Below are 17,675 nucleotides of genomic sequence, written 5' to 3' on the forward strand. Positions count from 1 at the left end.
TTTGGTGATTCAAGAACGCAATTTCCATTTTTTTAAGAAAACAACCGCTACAGTGGCTAAAGCATCGACGAATATTGAATTGCATCTTCTAAAAACATGACGTCAACGCCTTTTTGTCGTGCAAAATGGCGCCCAGTTCATAGCTCCAACGTTCATCTTTATAATAAACAGTTTTTTACTTTCTTTACTTATACTTAGTATTGTATTGTAAGCAAATTTCACTGGGATGTTACGGAATTCAGATTAGCAATATCTAAAGCCGGAAGTCGATATCCTCTTTTCGAAACAGAAATCCAGAAAATTATAATTTCAGATTACGATAAAAAACCACAAAAAGCTTCAATATCAAAACAAACGACCGAATCCAGCCTAAACGAATTTAAAAATTGCACTCGCGAGCGAGAAGTGACTAGAGCACTAATCAAGAGATGACCGATCCATCGTCGGTACATCCCAGAAACCGACACGAGCCTAAAGAAACTCGAGGAAAGGTTGCGAGTGGCTGGACAAAAGACATTGTGTCCACTACTGACCCCAAAGTAACCCCAAATAAGTTAATTGGACTGGGGGGTCCGTTCTCTACCCTTCTATTCTCAAACGAAAGCAAACTGTGCCTGCATGGTAGCTCCAGAAGAGGATTAGTCTTCAAAACACCAGTTTTTACTGAAACTGTTAGTTATCAACGACATAGAAATAATTTTAAGGGTTCGAGTCGTTCCTTACGTGAGATTTATCGACGAAAACATTTTGCTAATGCAGGACGATTCTTACGAATATGATGCAGGTTCTGTACGGATCTCAAAATGGCCGCTGTGGATTTGACATCGCGTAGATTAGATTTAAATCGTATCGAGTGTCTAAAGGTCACGAAATCGGCTCTCAAAATGGCGTTAATAGAAGAATGTGGTAGCAGCGAACAAGATCTAGTGAAGAAAGTGATTCGATGGATGGAAAAGCGTTTTTTTGCTCGCTGGTATATTTTAATTTATATCATATCAAGCAATCATTTAAGAAGTTTGAATAGCCTTCATTCTTTTGATAAAATTCGTGATAATCAATCGGTATTATCGACATTAGTAATTTTTTTTAATTAGATTCTCATTTTATTATATATATACATCCAAAAAAATTATCATTTCATTTCATTTTTTTCCCAATCTTTTTACAGTTTTTAGACATTTTGAAAAAAATTGGGTTTATTGATACAAATAATTTTCCAGAAGCCGTCATCGATTTCACGTGTAAATAAAAGGTTACTCAAGGTCAAATTTGTGATTTTTTTTTTCTAGATTTTTACCATATCCAATTAGTTATAATAAAAAAATTTCGTACCATTCTTTGACCGTTATTTTTTTCGACTATTTTGACTGTACTATTATTGAAATTGGAATTTTATTTTATACATAACACGTGTACTACTCCTTTACAAACATTTTTGTACAAATTTATTATTATTTAAATTCCCAGCAAATATTCTCAAATCCATCCCTGTATATTATTCCAGCGTTTTGTAATCACTGTGAATTTATCGCGTTCGGGATAATTTTCAAGTTAAGTTGAACTAAATGTTCTTTTTTATTACCTTGAAACGATTTTAATCAGCGGAATTAGAAAAATATCAATTTCACAATAGTTTTTTCCTGTTCTTTTTTAAACCAATTTCCAGTCGCTTATTTCGAATGGAAAAGCATTGTCCTTAACGGTTAATTCATTTTTTTCATTACATAATTAATAAGAAATAGCTTAAAATCTTTTTTAAATGGTTCTTCAGTGAAATAATCCACCCATAATGGATTTAGGATTTACTCTAACCCTAGATAATCCTAAAAGAAATGCCAATGTATTCTCAAGGATATTCTTCGGGTAAGTACCAAGAAAAATCGACTTTATATTACTAATAAATAAATTTTGTAACGTCTATACTATAATTCAGATTCGTAATTTCATTAGGACAGCCTGTATAGTAACTAAATTGAAAAATTATATTCATTTTCGTATTTTATAAAATATTCACGATGATTTTCAATTTTTAAATTAACGTACATTCATTATAATTTCCTGAACACCCTGTATACTTTTTTAAATTCATTTCTATTTCGTAATTTACAATGGGAATTAATTCGAAATGTCACATTTCGATTACATCTTGTATAATTATACAAATCCACAAGTTATACAACACTCAATACCACCAAGTATTGCATTAAATCGTACTTCAAGGAAATAAATTTTGAAATCACCTTTTTTACGATTTTTCTTTCCTTTGTTATACTTTTTCCAAAAAATTCTCGTAGTAATATGAGATTGGAGCTACTAGTAATATTTGATATAAAAAAATACTTTTCTCCAATACTTTGAATTCACTATCCACGAATTAAAATAACTGGAATTAATTTTTTATTTATTCAGATGGGTGATTCCTATGATTAAAAGATGCGTAAGACACAATTTGGAAATCGAGGGTTTATATCGAGTGTTGGAAAAAGATCAGTCTGAATTATTAACAGATAAAATAGAAAGATATTGGGATGAAGAAGTTAAAAGGGCCAAACACAAAAAAGTGAAACCCAGTTTGATGAAAGTAATAATCAAACAGTTTTATGGTGAAAGTATGGTGTATGGTTTCCTTTGGTTTTTCTCTAATGTCTTTGTTTTGTAAGTATTCAATTGATAAGTAAAACGTATGAAATATTAACATTTTAAAAATATTACTACTTTATAAATATTTAATATATATTTTAGTGTGAAATATTAGATATAAACAACTATTAAATCGAGTATTTAATATAATAAAAAACGAATTTAAATCGTAATCTCACTATAAAATTGAATTCATTGATTATCCTTACCTGTATGTTGTAATTTTTTATTTTTTTCTATTCAAAACACACACAAACTTAAATTATAAGTATTTATTCAATCGTTTTAAGTATGCCTACAAAACAATCTTCTTTTTTTATTGGCGCTATTCTGCCTACTCTTATCGAATCACAAATATCATAGATAAGATCGATGGTTTTACTGTTACGAATTATATTAGTAAGACCGTAGAAAAATAATCGAGTTCTATGGTAAAGTTATACAATAGTAACGATTATATTCCGTATAGGCAACACATTTTACGTATACATTCAAAGTTTTAATCAGGTCATAAAAATGTAATTTTTAAAGTTGATGTTAATAGCAAATGGAAAGTTTTTTCTTGGGAATATGTTTTAAGAATATTACGGATTATAGAGGAAATTTATGATTTTGATTTTTATACCGGATAAAATTAAAATTTGACATATATACGTATGATTTCTTTGTACAATGGGAATTTGGGGAAACAAAAACACTCAGTTTAATTAATATATTATTTATTAATTAATTTAAATAGTTATATATTTTAATAAAACAAAGTTCGTTAGTTGTATATACCAGGATCGTAGTTGTTACTTTCTGTAATGATTCTAGCAAGACGTTAAATAACAGCGGTCATAATTTTTCGACAACGTTGCCACGTTGACTTTAACGAAGGTAGAATTGCTATTTTTCATACAACGTTATCAAATCAAGTTTATCATTGCAAAACATAATTTTTGTAACTTTGTGTTTTATATTTAATTTTGTTTTTAGATGTTTAAGACCAATAATTCTCGCGAAACTGATCAAATTATTTTTGAATAATGGCGATAGGAATATAGGCGATATGTATTATTATGGTCTGGGTTTAATATTGACATCGTTTTTATCTTTGCTCATTTTGCATCATACTATGTTTTCTATGGGTGCGGTTGGGATGAGAATACGAGTAGCTCTATCATCTTTGCTTTACAGAAAGGTAAAACGGTACAAATCAAACAAAATATGAGTGTGTAATATCGAAAATTTTTCCATTTCAGATAATTCGTTTAAATCAGAAATCTTTAGGTCAAACAGCTTCCGGTCAAATAGTCAATTTATTATCGAACGATATGGTCCGTTTCGATTTATCTTTACCTGTGATACACGGTATTTGGGTGATGCCCTTTCAAGTCGTCGTTTTACTATTCGTAGTATACAGCCAAGTGGGAATTGCATCCGTAACCGGGATAGTAACCATGGTGGTAGTAACAGTACCCCTACAATGTAAGATATTTCTAATTATTTCTCAAAATAAATATCAAATTGTATGTTATCGAATACAATTGACTTTTAATTACCAAGACAATATATTCTTGTCCACTAATAATCGATTCGTTTCAAATATTGTTGTAGCTTTTCTTACAAAATTCGTGGGACGTTTACGTGAAAGTATTTCGAAAAGAACCGATGGCAGAGTGAAATTAATGAGCGAAATCATAGCTGGCATACAAGTCATCAAGATGTACGGTTGGGAAAAACCTTTTGAAAAATTGGTCGAATTATCTAGGTGTTACGAAATGAAGGATATAACGTCTGCTACATATTTAAGAGGAGTTTATTCGAGTTGTATGGTATTTTCAGATAGATTATGCCTATTTACCACCATCATCACTTTTATCCTCATCGGTAAGTTATTTTTTTTTTTAAAACTGAATTTAGTAGTAGTTAATCAGACCCGGGACAAAACGGCGGTTATCTAGAATCAACGCTAGTATTTTTCACTGGTAATCAAACCTACAGTTCGTGTGGATTGAAGTAGAAGTTCAGAAACTCAGTAGGAAACGTTACTACGTCTCAATACCAGCTGATATGTTAATGCAAACGATTTAAATATAGATATCTGGCAACTTGGAAATCTACAAGATGCCATTCCATGTTATTTTCATTTTAGGAAACGTCATTTCTGCCGATATAGTGTTTTCTTTGGCGCAAGCGTTCAGTTTACTACAACTAGCAATGGCCGTGTTTTTTCCTTTGGCTTTAAGTACATTTGTGGAAACTTTGATATCTATTAAAAGATTAGAATCGTTTTTGGTTATGGAAGAGAAAGAAGAAGATATAATAAAAGATATAAAGAAGACTGGTGTGACTATTGTGGACGTGGTTGCTTCGTGGACGGACTTGGGGCATACGTTAGACGATATTAATCTCAAAATACCAGCTGGTACTTTATGCGCGATAGTTGGGCCGGTAGGGGCGGGAAAAAGTTCCTTACTACAGGTAAATATACATTTAATAATAAAAATTCGATTATTAATAGAGTTTTTAGTTAATTTTGGGGGAATTACCCGCCACGCGTGGTACTGTTCAAGTTGGAGGTAATGTTTCTTACAGTTCCCAAGAACCGTGGTTGTTTCAGTCGACAGTTCGAAACAATATTTTATTCGGTAATCTTTACGATAAAAAATGGTATGCTAAAGTTATCAAAGTCTGTGCTTTGGAAAGAGATTTTGAACAATTTCCACACGGTGATAAAACTATTGTAGGTAAGAACGGCTTAAATCAAGTTACGAGGGTTGCTACTTATGTTTTGAGATGTGAATCAATCAAATTGCTTCCCCTTTTGATACCACATAATTTAACAAACGCTCAAAAACTCAAAATTCGTTTGCAGTGCTTTATAAAACGAATCATGCACCCAAAACCAAAACACACCCTGTATGGGTATCTCAAAACGAACCAAATCCAACAAAAAAACACTTCCAAGCATCTTTCCGACACCTTTCCATTAGATAACGGTTAAATCTGTTGAAAAAATCAGGGAGACCAACCACAGACAACAAATCATTCTTCAAACTAAAACTTAAGTAGTAACTCTCATATAAAACGAATTTTACACGAAAAAATATTTACAGGTGAAAAAGGAGTGTCTTTAAGCGGAGGACAAAGAGCTAGAATTAATCTGGCTAGAGCTATATATAGAAAAGCTGATATCTACTTATTAGATGATCCTTTATCAGCTGTTGATACCCACGTGGGAAAACACCTGTTCGAACAGTGTATTTTCCAGCATTTACAAGGAAAAACCAGAATTCTAGTTACACATCAACTACAATATTTAAAAAAAGCCGATTTGATTATAGTTATGAACGAAGTAAGTGAAGATTTTATTTTCCTGGTATGAAACGATATATTTTTTTTCGTTAAGGGTTTAATCGAAGCTCAAGGAACATTTCAAGAGCTAACCAGTTGTAATTTGGATTTTACGAAATTATTAGTGAAAGCAGACGAGACTGATGAAAAGAAAGAAGAAGTTCCTCCACCGGAAACTACTAATTTTGAAACAACTAGACGATTTTCGTCATCTACGGAAGGATCAAGGAAATTTTCACTCACTTCAGACGGTGGAAGGAAGTTTTCGTCCGTATCTGGTAGAAAAATGTCAACAATTTCATCTGCTAGCGTAAGTATTAAATTTGAATTAACACTGTATATATATATATATATATATATATATATATATATATATATATATATATATATATATATATATATATATATATATATATATATATATATATATATTCATCAAGTTTGTGATCAATATTGTATGTATGTACATTGTAAATAGTTAAATCATAACAAGGAGATATAGATATAACTTATACGTACTTACCATACATTCTGATTAAAAAAAAAACTATCCTTAATAATCACATCACTCGTATTTTATAATTTGTTTCATCAAACAATAATTATTTTTAATTTAAAACACAAAAAAGAAATAACAGTAACTCCATTTTATAAACTAACTTCACAATTCTTCTTCTTTTATTACTAGAAATAATTGACCTTTGTTTATTAGTATACACAGATATATATTATTAAATAAATATTTATGAAATTAATGTAAAATACAAAACGTATTTAGTTATATTATTATTATCGATAAATAATCAAATTTTTTCTTGCACTGTACAGTTTCCGAAATTATTTAAAGTAAATTGATATAATTTGCGTGAAATATTAGATATAAACAACTATTAAATCGAGTATTTAATATAATAAAAAACGAATTTAAACCGTAACCTCACTATAAAATTGAATTCATTCATTATCCTTACTTGTATGTTGTAATTTTTTATTTTTTTCTATTCAAAACACACACAAACTTAAATTATAAGTATTTATTCAATCGTTTAAGATACCTACAAAACAATCTTCTTTTTCTTCTTCTTTTTTTATTGGCGCTATTCTGCCTACTCTCATCGAATCACAAATATTATAGATAAGATCGATGGTTTTACTGTTACGAAATTTACTCGTAAGTCGATAGAAAAATAATCGAGTTCTATGGTAAGGTTATACAATAGGCAACACATTTTACGTATACCTTCAAAGTTTTAATCTGGTTATAAAAATGTAATTTTTAAAGTTGATGTTAATAGCAAATGGAAAGTTTTTTCTTGGGAATATGTTTTAAGAATATTTCATCTACTAGCGTAAGTATTAAATTTGAATTAACACTGTATATATATATATATATATATATATTCATCAAGTTTTTGATCAATATTTTATGTATGCACATTATAAATAGTTAAATCATTACAAGGAGATATAGATATAACTTATACGTACTTACCATACATTCTGATTAAAAAAAACTATCCTTAATAATCACATCACTCGTATTTTATGTTTTGTTTCATCAAACAATTTATTTTTAATTTAAAACAAACACAAATACGAAATAACAGTACCTCCATTTTTATAAACTAACTTTACAATTCTTCTTCTTTTATTACTAGAAATAATTGACCTGTGTTTATTAGTATATAAAGATATATATAATTAAATAAATATTTATGAAATTGATGTAAAATACAAAACGTATTTAGTTATATTATTATTATCGATAAATAATCAAATTTGTTTTTTGCACTGTACAGTTTCCGAAATTTAAAGTAAATTGATATAATTTGCTTCCGCAGACGAAGATGACGTAAGCTTGCACTTATGAGTTGTATCGAACCTTCAAACGATCAGTGGCGTGCGTATCGTTTTCTAAATTAATAGTAAATGTTGAAATATCTTTTTCTGTTTTTCTCGATATAAATATCAATATTTTAGTTTACTAACATAATTTCATTTGTTTTTTATTATTCTGAGTAGATTTTAGAAAAATTTTCCATCAGTTTTCTTCTTAATTCGGTTAAATCAATACGGTAAATGTTTAGCAGTGGCGTCGATTATGAAAAATAGAATTATAATATTTTTGATATATTGAGGTGAAAATTAGTTTCAAAACCGAAGATTCAATATTTTTTTGCATATATAAGCCATGATACATACAAAAAGGAAAAATTTAACCAAAAACTGAGGTCTAATCATATTTTAACATGAAAAATGGAAAATTTGTTTTTTTTAGGTTAGGTACCCTTTTTTTTAAATTATTCGTTTTTGTATCCATTTTTAACGATATTCTTCGAAAAAAAATCTTCATATACATTATCGAAGAGAAATAAGCGATTTTTTCGGTTTTCGGATTTTTTGCCCTTGGCAAAATGTTCGTTATATAAATTTCTTGCAGAGCGACACTTTACAAGAAGACGACCAAATCGCAGAAGAAGAATCAGGCGAGGATCCGAACAGTAAACCTCTTTGGAGCTACATGTCCTCGACCAGAAACATCGCATTAGTTTCCTTCGTGATATTTCTCCTAGTAGGATCCCAAGCGGTACTTGTAGCGATCGACCAATGGTTAACAAGATGGTGAGTTAGTTCTCGCGGAAGCAGTTATCCCGAAAGTACTTTTTTACGACATTCCAGGACATCCCAAGAACAACTACGACATTCGGACGGGTTAATTTACGTCACACCGCCTCCCCGCCCCGAAGTAGGCGGAGTTACAAATAGCACAACCCTCCGGATGGGTACCGCCCCTATTCGGTACGGAAACGGCACCGATGGTTCTTCGAACAGGACGAGTTCTGATGGCGGTACCGGTTTTTTCTTTCCCTCAATCGACATCGACGATTTGTACGATTTCGTCTTATTGAACGACGGTACCGTGGAGAGATTGATCAAAACGACGTACGCCATGTACATCTACGGGGCTCTGTTGATATTGGCCGTTTTGTTTGTTATAAGCAGAACGTTTTTATTCGCGAAAGCTTGTATGTTATCGTCGAAAAATCTTCATTCCATGATGTTCCATAAGTTACTCAAAGCTCCGATGAGGTTTTTCGATACCAACCCGAGCGGGAGGATTTTGAACAGATTTTCGAAAGATATCGGCGCCATAGACGAGGTACTACCGAGGGTTCTATTAGACGCTCTGTCGGTAAGGTAGAGAACGCTATATTTATAAATCGAGGATATTATCGATATTTCTTACAGATTTTTTTGATACTGGCTGGGGTTCTGGTTAATATTGTTATTTCGAGTCCTTTTATGGTGATAATCCTCGTTATTTTGGGTATAGTTTATTTAAAATTCAGAGATTGGTATTTGGTGACTGCTAGAACTCTAAAACACATAGAAGGTATCGGTAAGTATCTGAGTTCTAATTGGAATACTACCGTTTCCTATTTTCCTTTCCCGAAAACCGATAAGTCACTAATAATTCCATGGGTTAAATGGTTGGTGAATTTAACCTATCCTGGGAACACTTCGAACGCCTCACGGGCAACCACAACTATCCCTTTGTGAATCTAGGACGATACAATTTGGTTGGAAGCATATCAGGAAGTTATTTGGGGATAAACAACTGATGATGTATCTGTTTAGGTTCCTGTGGAAGAAACAAGATGATTTGGACCAGAAGTGAACCAAAGTTTATCAAAACTAGAGCGATTTGTACTTTTCTTGGAAATACTTCACAGTCAACAAGATATTTCGGAGCGATTTGTACTTTTTTTGAAAATACTTCACAGTCAACAAGATATTTCGGAGCGATTTGTATTTTTTTTGAAAATACTTCACAGTCAACAAGATATTTCGGAGCGATTTGTACTTTTCTTGGAAATACTTCACAGTCAACAAGATATTTCGGAGCGATTTGTATTTTTTTTGAAAATACTTCACAGTCAACAAGATATTTCGGAGCGATTTGTACTTTTCTTGGAAATACTTCACAGTCAACAAGATATTTCGGAGCGATATGTATTTTTTTTGAAAATACTTCACAGTCAACAAGATATTTCGGAGCGATTTGTATTTTTTTTGAAAATACTTCACAGTCAACAGGATATTTCGGAGCGATTTGTAATTTTTTTGAAAATACTTCACAGTCAACAAGATATTTCGGAGCGATTTGTATTTTTTTTGAAAATACTTCACAGTCAACAAGATATTTCGGAGCGATTTGTACTTTTCTTGGAAATACTTCACAGTCAACAAGATATTTCGGAGCGATTTGTATTTTTTTTGAAAATACTTCACAGTCAACAAGATATTTCGGAGCGATTTGTATTTTTTTTGAAAATACTTCACAGTCAACAAGATATTTCGGAGCGATTTGTACTTTTCTTGGAAATACTTCACAGTCAACAAGATATTTCGGAGCGATTTGTATTTTTTTTGAAAATACTTCACAGTCAACAAGATATTTCGGAGCGATTTGTATTTTTTTTGAAAATACTTCACAGTCAACAAGATATTTCGGAGCGATTTGTACTTTTCTTGGAAATACTTCACAGTCAACAAGATATTTCGGAGCGATTTGTATTTTTTTTGAAAATACTTCACAGTCAACAAGATATTTCGGAGCGATTTGTATTTTTCTTGGAAATACTTCACAGTCAACAAGATATTTCGGAGCGATTTGTATTTTTTTTGAAAATACTTCACAGTCAACAAGATATTTCGGAGCGATTTGTACTTTTCTTGGAAATACTTCACAGTCAACAAGATATTTCGGAGCGATTTGTATTTTTTTTGAAAATACTTCACAGTCAACAAGATATTTCAGAGCGATTTGTATTTTTCTTGGAAATACTTTACAGTCAACAAGATATTTCGGAGCGATTTGTATTTTTTTTGAAAATACTTCACAGTCAACAAGATATTTCAGAGCGATTTGTACTTTTCTCGGAAATACTTCACAGTCAACAAGATATTTCGGAGCGATTTGTACTTTTCTTGGAAATACTTCACAGTCAACAAGATATTTCGGAGCGATTTGTATTTTTTTTGAAAATACTTCACAGTCAACAAGATATTTCGGAGCGATTTGTATTTTTCTTGGAAATACTTCACAGTCAACAAGATATTTCGGAGCGATTTGTATTTTTTTTGAAAATACTTCACAGTCAACAAGATATTTCGGAGCGATTTGTACTTTTCTTGGAAATACTTCACAGTCAACAAGATATTTCGGAGCGATTTGTATTTTTCTTGGAAATACTTCACAGTCAACAAGATATTTCGGAGCGATTTGTATTTTTTTTGAAAATACTTCACAGTCAACAAGATATTTCGGAGCGATTTGTACTTTTCTTGGAAATACTTCACAGTCAACAAGATATTTCGGAGCGATTTGTATTTTTTTTGAAAATACTTCACAGTCAACAAGATATTTCAGAGCGATTTGTACTTTTCTCGGAAATACTTCACAGTCAACAAGATATTTCGGAGCGATTTGTACTTTTCTTGGAAATACTTCACAGTCAACAAGATATTTCGGAGCGATTTGTATTTTTTTTGAAAATACTTCACAGTCAACAAGATATTTCGGAGCGATTTGTATTTTTCTTGGAAATACTTCACAGTCAACAAGATATTTCGGAGCGATTTGTATTTTTTTTGAAAATACTTCACAGTCAACAAGATATTTCGGAGCGATTTGTACTTTTCTTGGAAATACTTCACAGTCAACAAGATATTTCGGAGCGATTTGTATTTTTCTTGGAAATACTTCACAGTCAACAAGATATTTCGGAGCGATTTGTATTTTTTTTGAAAATACTTCACAGTCAACAAGATATTTCGGAGCGATTTGTATTTTTCTTGGAAATACTTCACAGTCAACAAGATATTTCGGAGCGATTTGTATTTTTTTTGAAAATACTTCACAGTCAACAAGATATTTCGGAGCGATTTGTACTTTTCTCGGAAATACTTCACAGTCAACAAGATATTTCAGAGCGATTTGTACTTTTCTCGGAAATACTTCACAGTCAACAAGATATTTCGGAGCGATTTGTATTTTTTTTGAAAATACTTCACAGTCAATAAGATATTTCGGAGCGATTTGTATTTTTCTTGGAAATACTTCACAGTCAACAAGATATTTCGGAGCGATTTGTATTTTTTTTGAAAATACTTCCTTCACAGTCAACAAGATATTTCGGAGCGATTTTTACTTTTTTTGGAAATACTTCACAGTCAACAAGATATTTCGGAGCGATTTGTATTTTTCTTGGAAATACTTCACAGTCAACAAGATATTTCGGAGCGATTTGTATTTTTTTTGAAAATACTTCACAGTCAACAAGATATTTCGGAGCGATTTGTACTTTTCTTGGAAATACTTCACAGTCAACAAGATATTTCGGAGCGATTTGTATTTTTCTTGGAAATACTTCACAGTCAACAAGATATTTCGGAGCGATTTGTATTTTTTTTGAAAATACTTCACAGTCAACAAGATATTTCGGAGCGATTTGTACTTTTCTTGGAAATACTTCACAGTCAACAAGATATTTCGGAGCGATTTGTATTTTTTTTGAAAATACTTCACAGTCAACAAGATATTTCAGAGCGATTTGTATTTTTCTTGGAAATACTTCACAGTCAACAAGATATTTCGGAGCGATTTGTATTTTTTTTGAAAATACTTCACAGTCAACAAGATATTTCAGAGCGATTTGTACTTTTCTCGGAAATACTTCACAGTCAACAAGATATTTCGGAGCGATTTGTACTTTTCTTGGAAATACTTCACAGTCAACAAGATATTTCGGAGCGATTTGTATTTTTTTTGAAAATACTTCACAGTCAACAAGATATTTCGGAGCGATTTGTATTTTTTTTGAAAATACTTCACAGTCAACAAGATATTTCGGAGCGATTTGTACTTTTCTCGGAAATACTTCACAGTCAACAAGATATTTCAGAGCGATTTGTACTTTTCTCGGAAATACTTCACAGTCAACAAGATATTTCGGAGCGATTTGTACTTTTCTTGGAAATACTTCACAGTCAACAAGATATTTCGGAGCGATTTGTATTTTTTTTGAAAATACTTCACAGTCAATAAGATATTTCGGAGCGATTTGTATTTTTCTTGGAAATACTTCACAGTCAACAAGATATTTCGGAGCGATTTGTATTTTTTTTGAAAATACTTCCTTCACAGTCAACAAGATATTTCGGAGCGATTTTTACTTTTTTTGGAAATACTTCACAGTCAACAAGATATTTCGGAGCGATTTGTATTTTTCTTGGAAATACTTCACAGTCAACAAGATATTTCGGAGCGATTTGTATTTTTTTTGAAAATACTTCACAGTCAACAAGATATTTCGGAGCGATTTGTACTTTTCTTGGAAATACTTCACAGTCAACAAGATATTTCGGAGCGATTTGTATTTTTCTTGGAAATACTTCACAGTCAACAAGATATTTCGGAGCGATTTGTATTTTTTTTGAAAATACTTCACAGTCAACAAGATATTTCGGAGCGATTTGTACTTTTCTTGGAAATACTTCACAGTCAACAAGATATTTCGGAGCGATTTGTATTTTTTTTGAAAATACTTCACAGTCAACAAGATATTTCAGAGCGATTTGTATTTTTCTTGGAAATACTTCACAGTCAACAAGATATTTCGGAGCGATTTGTATTTTTTTTGAAAATACTTCACAGTCAACAAGATATTTCAGAGCGATTTGTACTTTTCTCGGAAATACTTCACAGTCAACAAGATATTTCGGAGCGATTTGTACTTTTCTTGGAAATACTTCACAGTCAACAAGATATTTCGGAGCGATTTGTATTTTTTTTGAAAATACTTCACAGTCAACAAGATATTTCAGAGCGATTTGTATTTTTCTTGGAAATACTTCACAGTCAACAAGATATTTCGGAGCGATTTGTATTTTTTTTGAAAATACTTCACAGTCAACAAGATATTTCAGAGCGATTTGTACTTTTCTCGGAAATACTTCACAGTCAACAAGATATTTCGGAGCGATTTGTACTTTTCTTGGAAATACTTCACAGTCAACAAGATATTTCGGAGCGATTTGTACTTTTCTTGGAAATACTTCACAGTCAACAAGATATTTCGGAGCGATTTGTATTTTTTTTGAAAATACTTCACAGTCAATAAGATATTTCGGAGCGATTTGTATTTTTCTTGGAAATACTTCACAGTCAACAAGATATTTCGGAGCGATTTGTATTTTTTTTGAAAATACTTCCTTCACAGTCAACAAGATATTTCGGAGCGATTTTTACTTTTTTTGGAAATACTTCACAGTCAACAAGATATTTCGGAGCGATTTGTACTTTTCTTGGAAATACTTCACAGTCAACAAGATATTTCGGAGCGATTTGTATTTTTCTTGGAAATACTTCACAGTCAACAAGATATTTCGGAGCGATTTGTATTTTTTTTGAAAATACTTCACAGTCAACAAGATATTTCGGAGCGATTTGTACTTTTCTTGGAAATACTTCACAGTCAACAAGATATTTCGGAGCGATTTGTATTTTTTTTGAAAATACTTCACAGTCAACAAGATATTTCAGAGCGATTTGTATTTTTCTTGGAAATACTTCACAGTCAACAAGATATTTCGGAGCGATTTGTATTTTTTTTGAAAATACTTCACAGTCAACAAGATATTTCAGAGCGATTTGTACTTTTCTCGGAAATACTTCACAGTCAACAAGATATTTCGGAGCGATTTGTACTTTTCTTGGAAATACTTCACAGTCAACAAGATATTTCGGAGCGATTTGTATTTTTTTTGAAAATACTTCACAGTCAACAAGATATTTCGGAGCGATTTGTACTTTTCTTGGAAATACTTCACAGTCAACAAGATATTTCGGAGCGATTTGTATTTTTTTTGAAAATACTTCACAGTCAACAAGATATTTCGGAGCGATTTGTACTTTTCTCGGAAATACTTCACAGTCAACAAGATATTTCGGAGCGATTTGTACTTTTCTTGGAAATACTTCACAGTCAACAAGATATTTCGGAGCGATTTGTACTTTTCTCGGAAATACTTCACAGTCAACAAGATATTTCAGAGCGATTTGTACTTTTCTCGGAAATACTTCACAGTCAACAAGATATTTCGGAGCGATTTGTACTTTTCTCGGAAATACTTCACAGTCAACAAGATATTTCAGAGCGATTTGTACTTTTCTCGGAAATACTTCACAGTCAACAAGATATTTCGGAGCGATTTGTACTTTTCTTGGAAATACTTCACAGTCAACAAGATATTTCGGAGCGATTTGTATTTTTTTTGAAAATACTTCACAGTCAATAAGATATTTCGGAGCGATTTGTATTTTTCTTGGAAATACTTCACAGTCAACAAGATATTTCGGAGCGATTTGTATTTTTTTTGAAAATACTTCCTTCACAGTCAACAAGATATTTCGGAGCGATTTTTACTTTTTTTGGAAATACTTCACAGTCAACAAGATATTTCGGAGCGATTTTTACTTTTTTTGGAACTCAGCTTTGCAGCTTTGTGTCTCTATTCGAACTGAATTTTTTTATTTTTTCATATATTTATTATTATTTCAGCTAAATCCCCCGTATTTTCTCATATAAATTCGACCCTTAATGGAATTGTTACTATTAGAGCCTCGAATGCGGAAAACGTTCTCATAAATGAATTCGACTGTCACCAAGTGAGTATTCTAACAATTATTCACGTAAATCGTGAAGCCGGTCCTGTTCTATTACGTTAATAGAATATAAAGATGGAAGAAACAGCGGGCGAATCCCTTTTTTATATGTATACATCGACAATTTCTTCATATCGCTTTTTACAACTCATTTAGAGAGTGCGGTGGCCGTTTTTACATTCTACAATCCGAATTATCGAGAAAATTTAGTATAAATAAGCGATTGTTTTAATAGAACATGACCGGCTCCACGATCTACGTCAATAGACGAGTTGGTAAAAATATCGATCTGATGATATTAATGTTTGTCGTAGGATGTTCACACGTCTGCGTGGTACTACACCATAGCTTCCATGAACGCATTCGGTTTTTGGTTAGATCTGATCGTCATGGTACTGCTCGCGGTGGTTACTTTCAGTTTCGTCATATGGGACACCGGTACAACGTCGTTTTAATCGTACCCCTTCGATTTTATTTAAAATGAAATGTTTCAGTTAGCACCGTAGATGGCAGTATAGCCGGTCTGGCCATTTCTCAATGCATGGTACTAACGGGGGTTCTACAATTCGGTACCAAACAACTCGCCGAAGTTATAAATAATTTAACAAGCGTCGATAGGGTTTTGCAGTATACGAAAATCGATAACGAAGGGCCGTTCGAGACGCCGAGAGGTATTCGATCGTTCCTGGGGGATCGAGGGGGGAAATTCGATGGAAAATCGATTTTTTTTCTGTGTTTATTTCAGATAAAAGACCGAAGGGTACTTGGCCGAGAAGGGGAAACATAGAATTCAAAGGGTTGTGTTTGAGGTACATCGCCGATGATCCGCCGGTGTTGAAAGATTTGAATTTTGTCATAAGGCCCGGGGAAAAGGTGAGATCAGCTTTTATATTAACCTTGTCCTCGCGTCAGTTCAACTTTGTTCATATTTACGAACTACGGGGTTGTTATTGTTAATAATAGAGGAGTACAGGGTTGGAAATCGGTTTGGTGATTTTAGGTCGGTATAGTGGGACGAACCGGAGCCGGAAAATCTTCTCTAATTTCCGCTCTATTTCGATTGGCTCCCTTGGAAGGTTCTATCCTGATAGATAGAGTCGAAATACAAAATTTAGGACTGACGGATTTGCGAAAGAAGATTTCCATAATACCCCAAGAACCGGTTTTGTTTTCCGAAACTCTACGATACAATTTGGATCCTTTCGGCGAATTCGACGACGACAAGATCTGGGACGCGCTAGAATTGGTAAGTTGGGGTCGCGGCAACACCGATTAGTCCTTCTAAACTCTGTTCCGTTGTCCAGGTCGAGTTGAAAGAAAGCGTGGATTCTTTGGATTTCATGGTAGCAGAAGGCGGCGCCAATTTCAGTCTCGGTCAAAGGCAATTGATCTGTTTGGCGAGAGCTATTTTGAAAGACAACAAAATCTTGATACTGGACGAAGCTACAGCCAACGTAGATCAAAGGTAAGACATTCTCAGCCGTTGCAGGATGAAATTGATTAATTTTTCGGTTGCAGAACCGATTCTTTGATCCAAGCGACGATACGTAAAGCGTTCAAAGACTGCACGGTACTGACCATAGCGCACAGATTGAACACCATCATGGATTCCGATAAAGTTCTGGTGATGAGTTTCGGTAATATGGTGGAATTCGATCATCCCCATAACCTTCTACAAATCGAAGACGGTTATTTCCATAAAATGGTGATGGAAACGAGTCCCGGAATGGCGGAAGAACTTAAAAAAGTAGCCAAAAAGGCCTACGAGAAACGCGTAGCAGAAGAAGACAACTGATTCCGTTTCGAATGTGTGTATTTATTTTTGGTTTATTAATAAATTTATTTGGATAAAATGGAGTTTTATTCAAAATTTAACCTTCAAAAAGGGACTAAAAGGGAAAGGGGACGAAGAAAGAAAGAAAATAAAAAGAAAAACAATCGAAAATAAATCGGAAGAAAATGGCAA

General features: G+C 32.6%; 1 protein-coding gene across 1 annotated transcript; it reads left to right on the forward strand.

Moving 5' to 3' along the window:
- Positions 1-357: 357 nt before the first annotated feature.
- Positions 358-17,562, forward strand: LOC130891944 (ATP-binding cassette sub-family C member 4-like). Its single transcript, XM_057797053.1, has 19 exons — positions 358-1,863; positions 2,410-2,655; positions 3,619-3,823; positions 3,885-4,110; positions 4,240-4,512; positions 4,778-5,106; positions 5,156-5,372; positions 5,742-5,980; positions 6,035-6,289; positions 8,420-8,601; positions 8,659-9,172; positions 9,229-9,379; positions 15,606-15,712; positions 16,024-16,147; positions 16,204-16,380; positions 16,455-16,582; positions 16,710-16,955; positions 17,014-17,174; positions 17,228-17,562. Exons 1-19 carry the CDS (start codon positions 1,790-1,792, stop codon positions 17,502-17,504), a joined length of 4,131 nt encoding a protein of 1,376 aa, XP_057653036.1. The 5' UTR covers positions 358-1,789; the 3' UTR covers positions 17,505-17,562.
- Positions 17,563-17,675: the final 113 nt, after the last annotated feature.

Source organism: Diorhabda carinulata, chromosome 3, assembly GCF_026250575.1.
Source record: "Diorhabda carinulata isolate Delta chromosome 3, icDioCari1.1, whole genome shotgun sequence".
NCBI classification, from domain to species: domain Eukaryota; kingdom Metazoa; phylum Arthropoda; class Insecta; order Coleoptera; family Chrysomelidae; genus Diorhabda; species Diorhabda carinulata.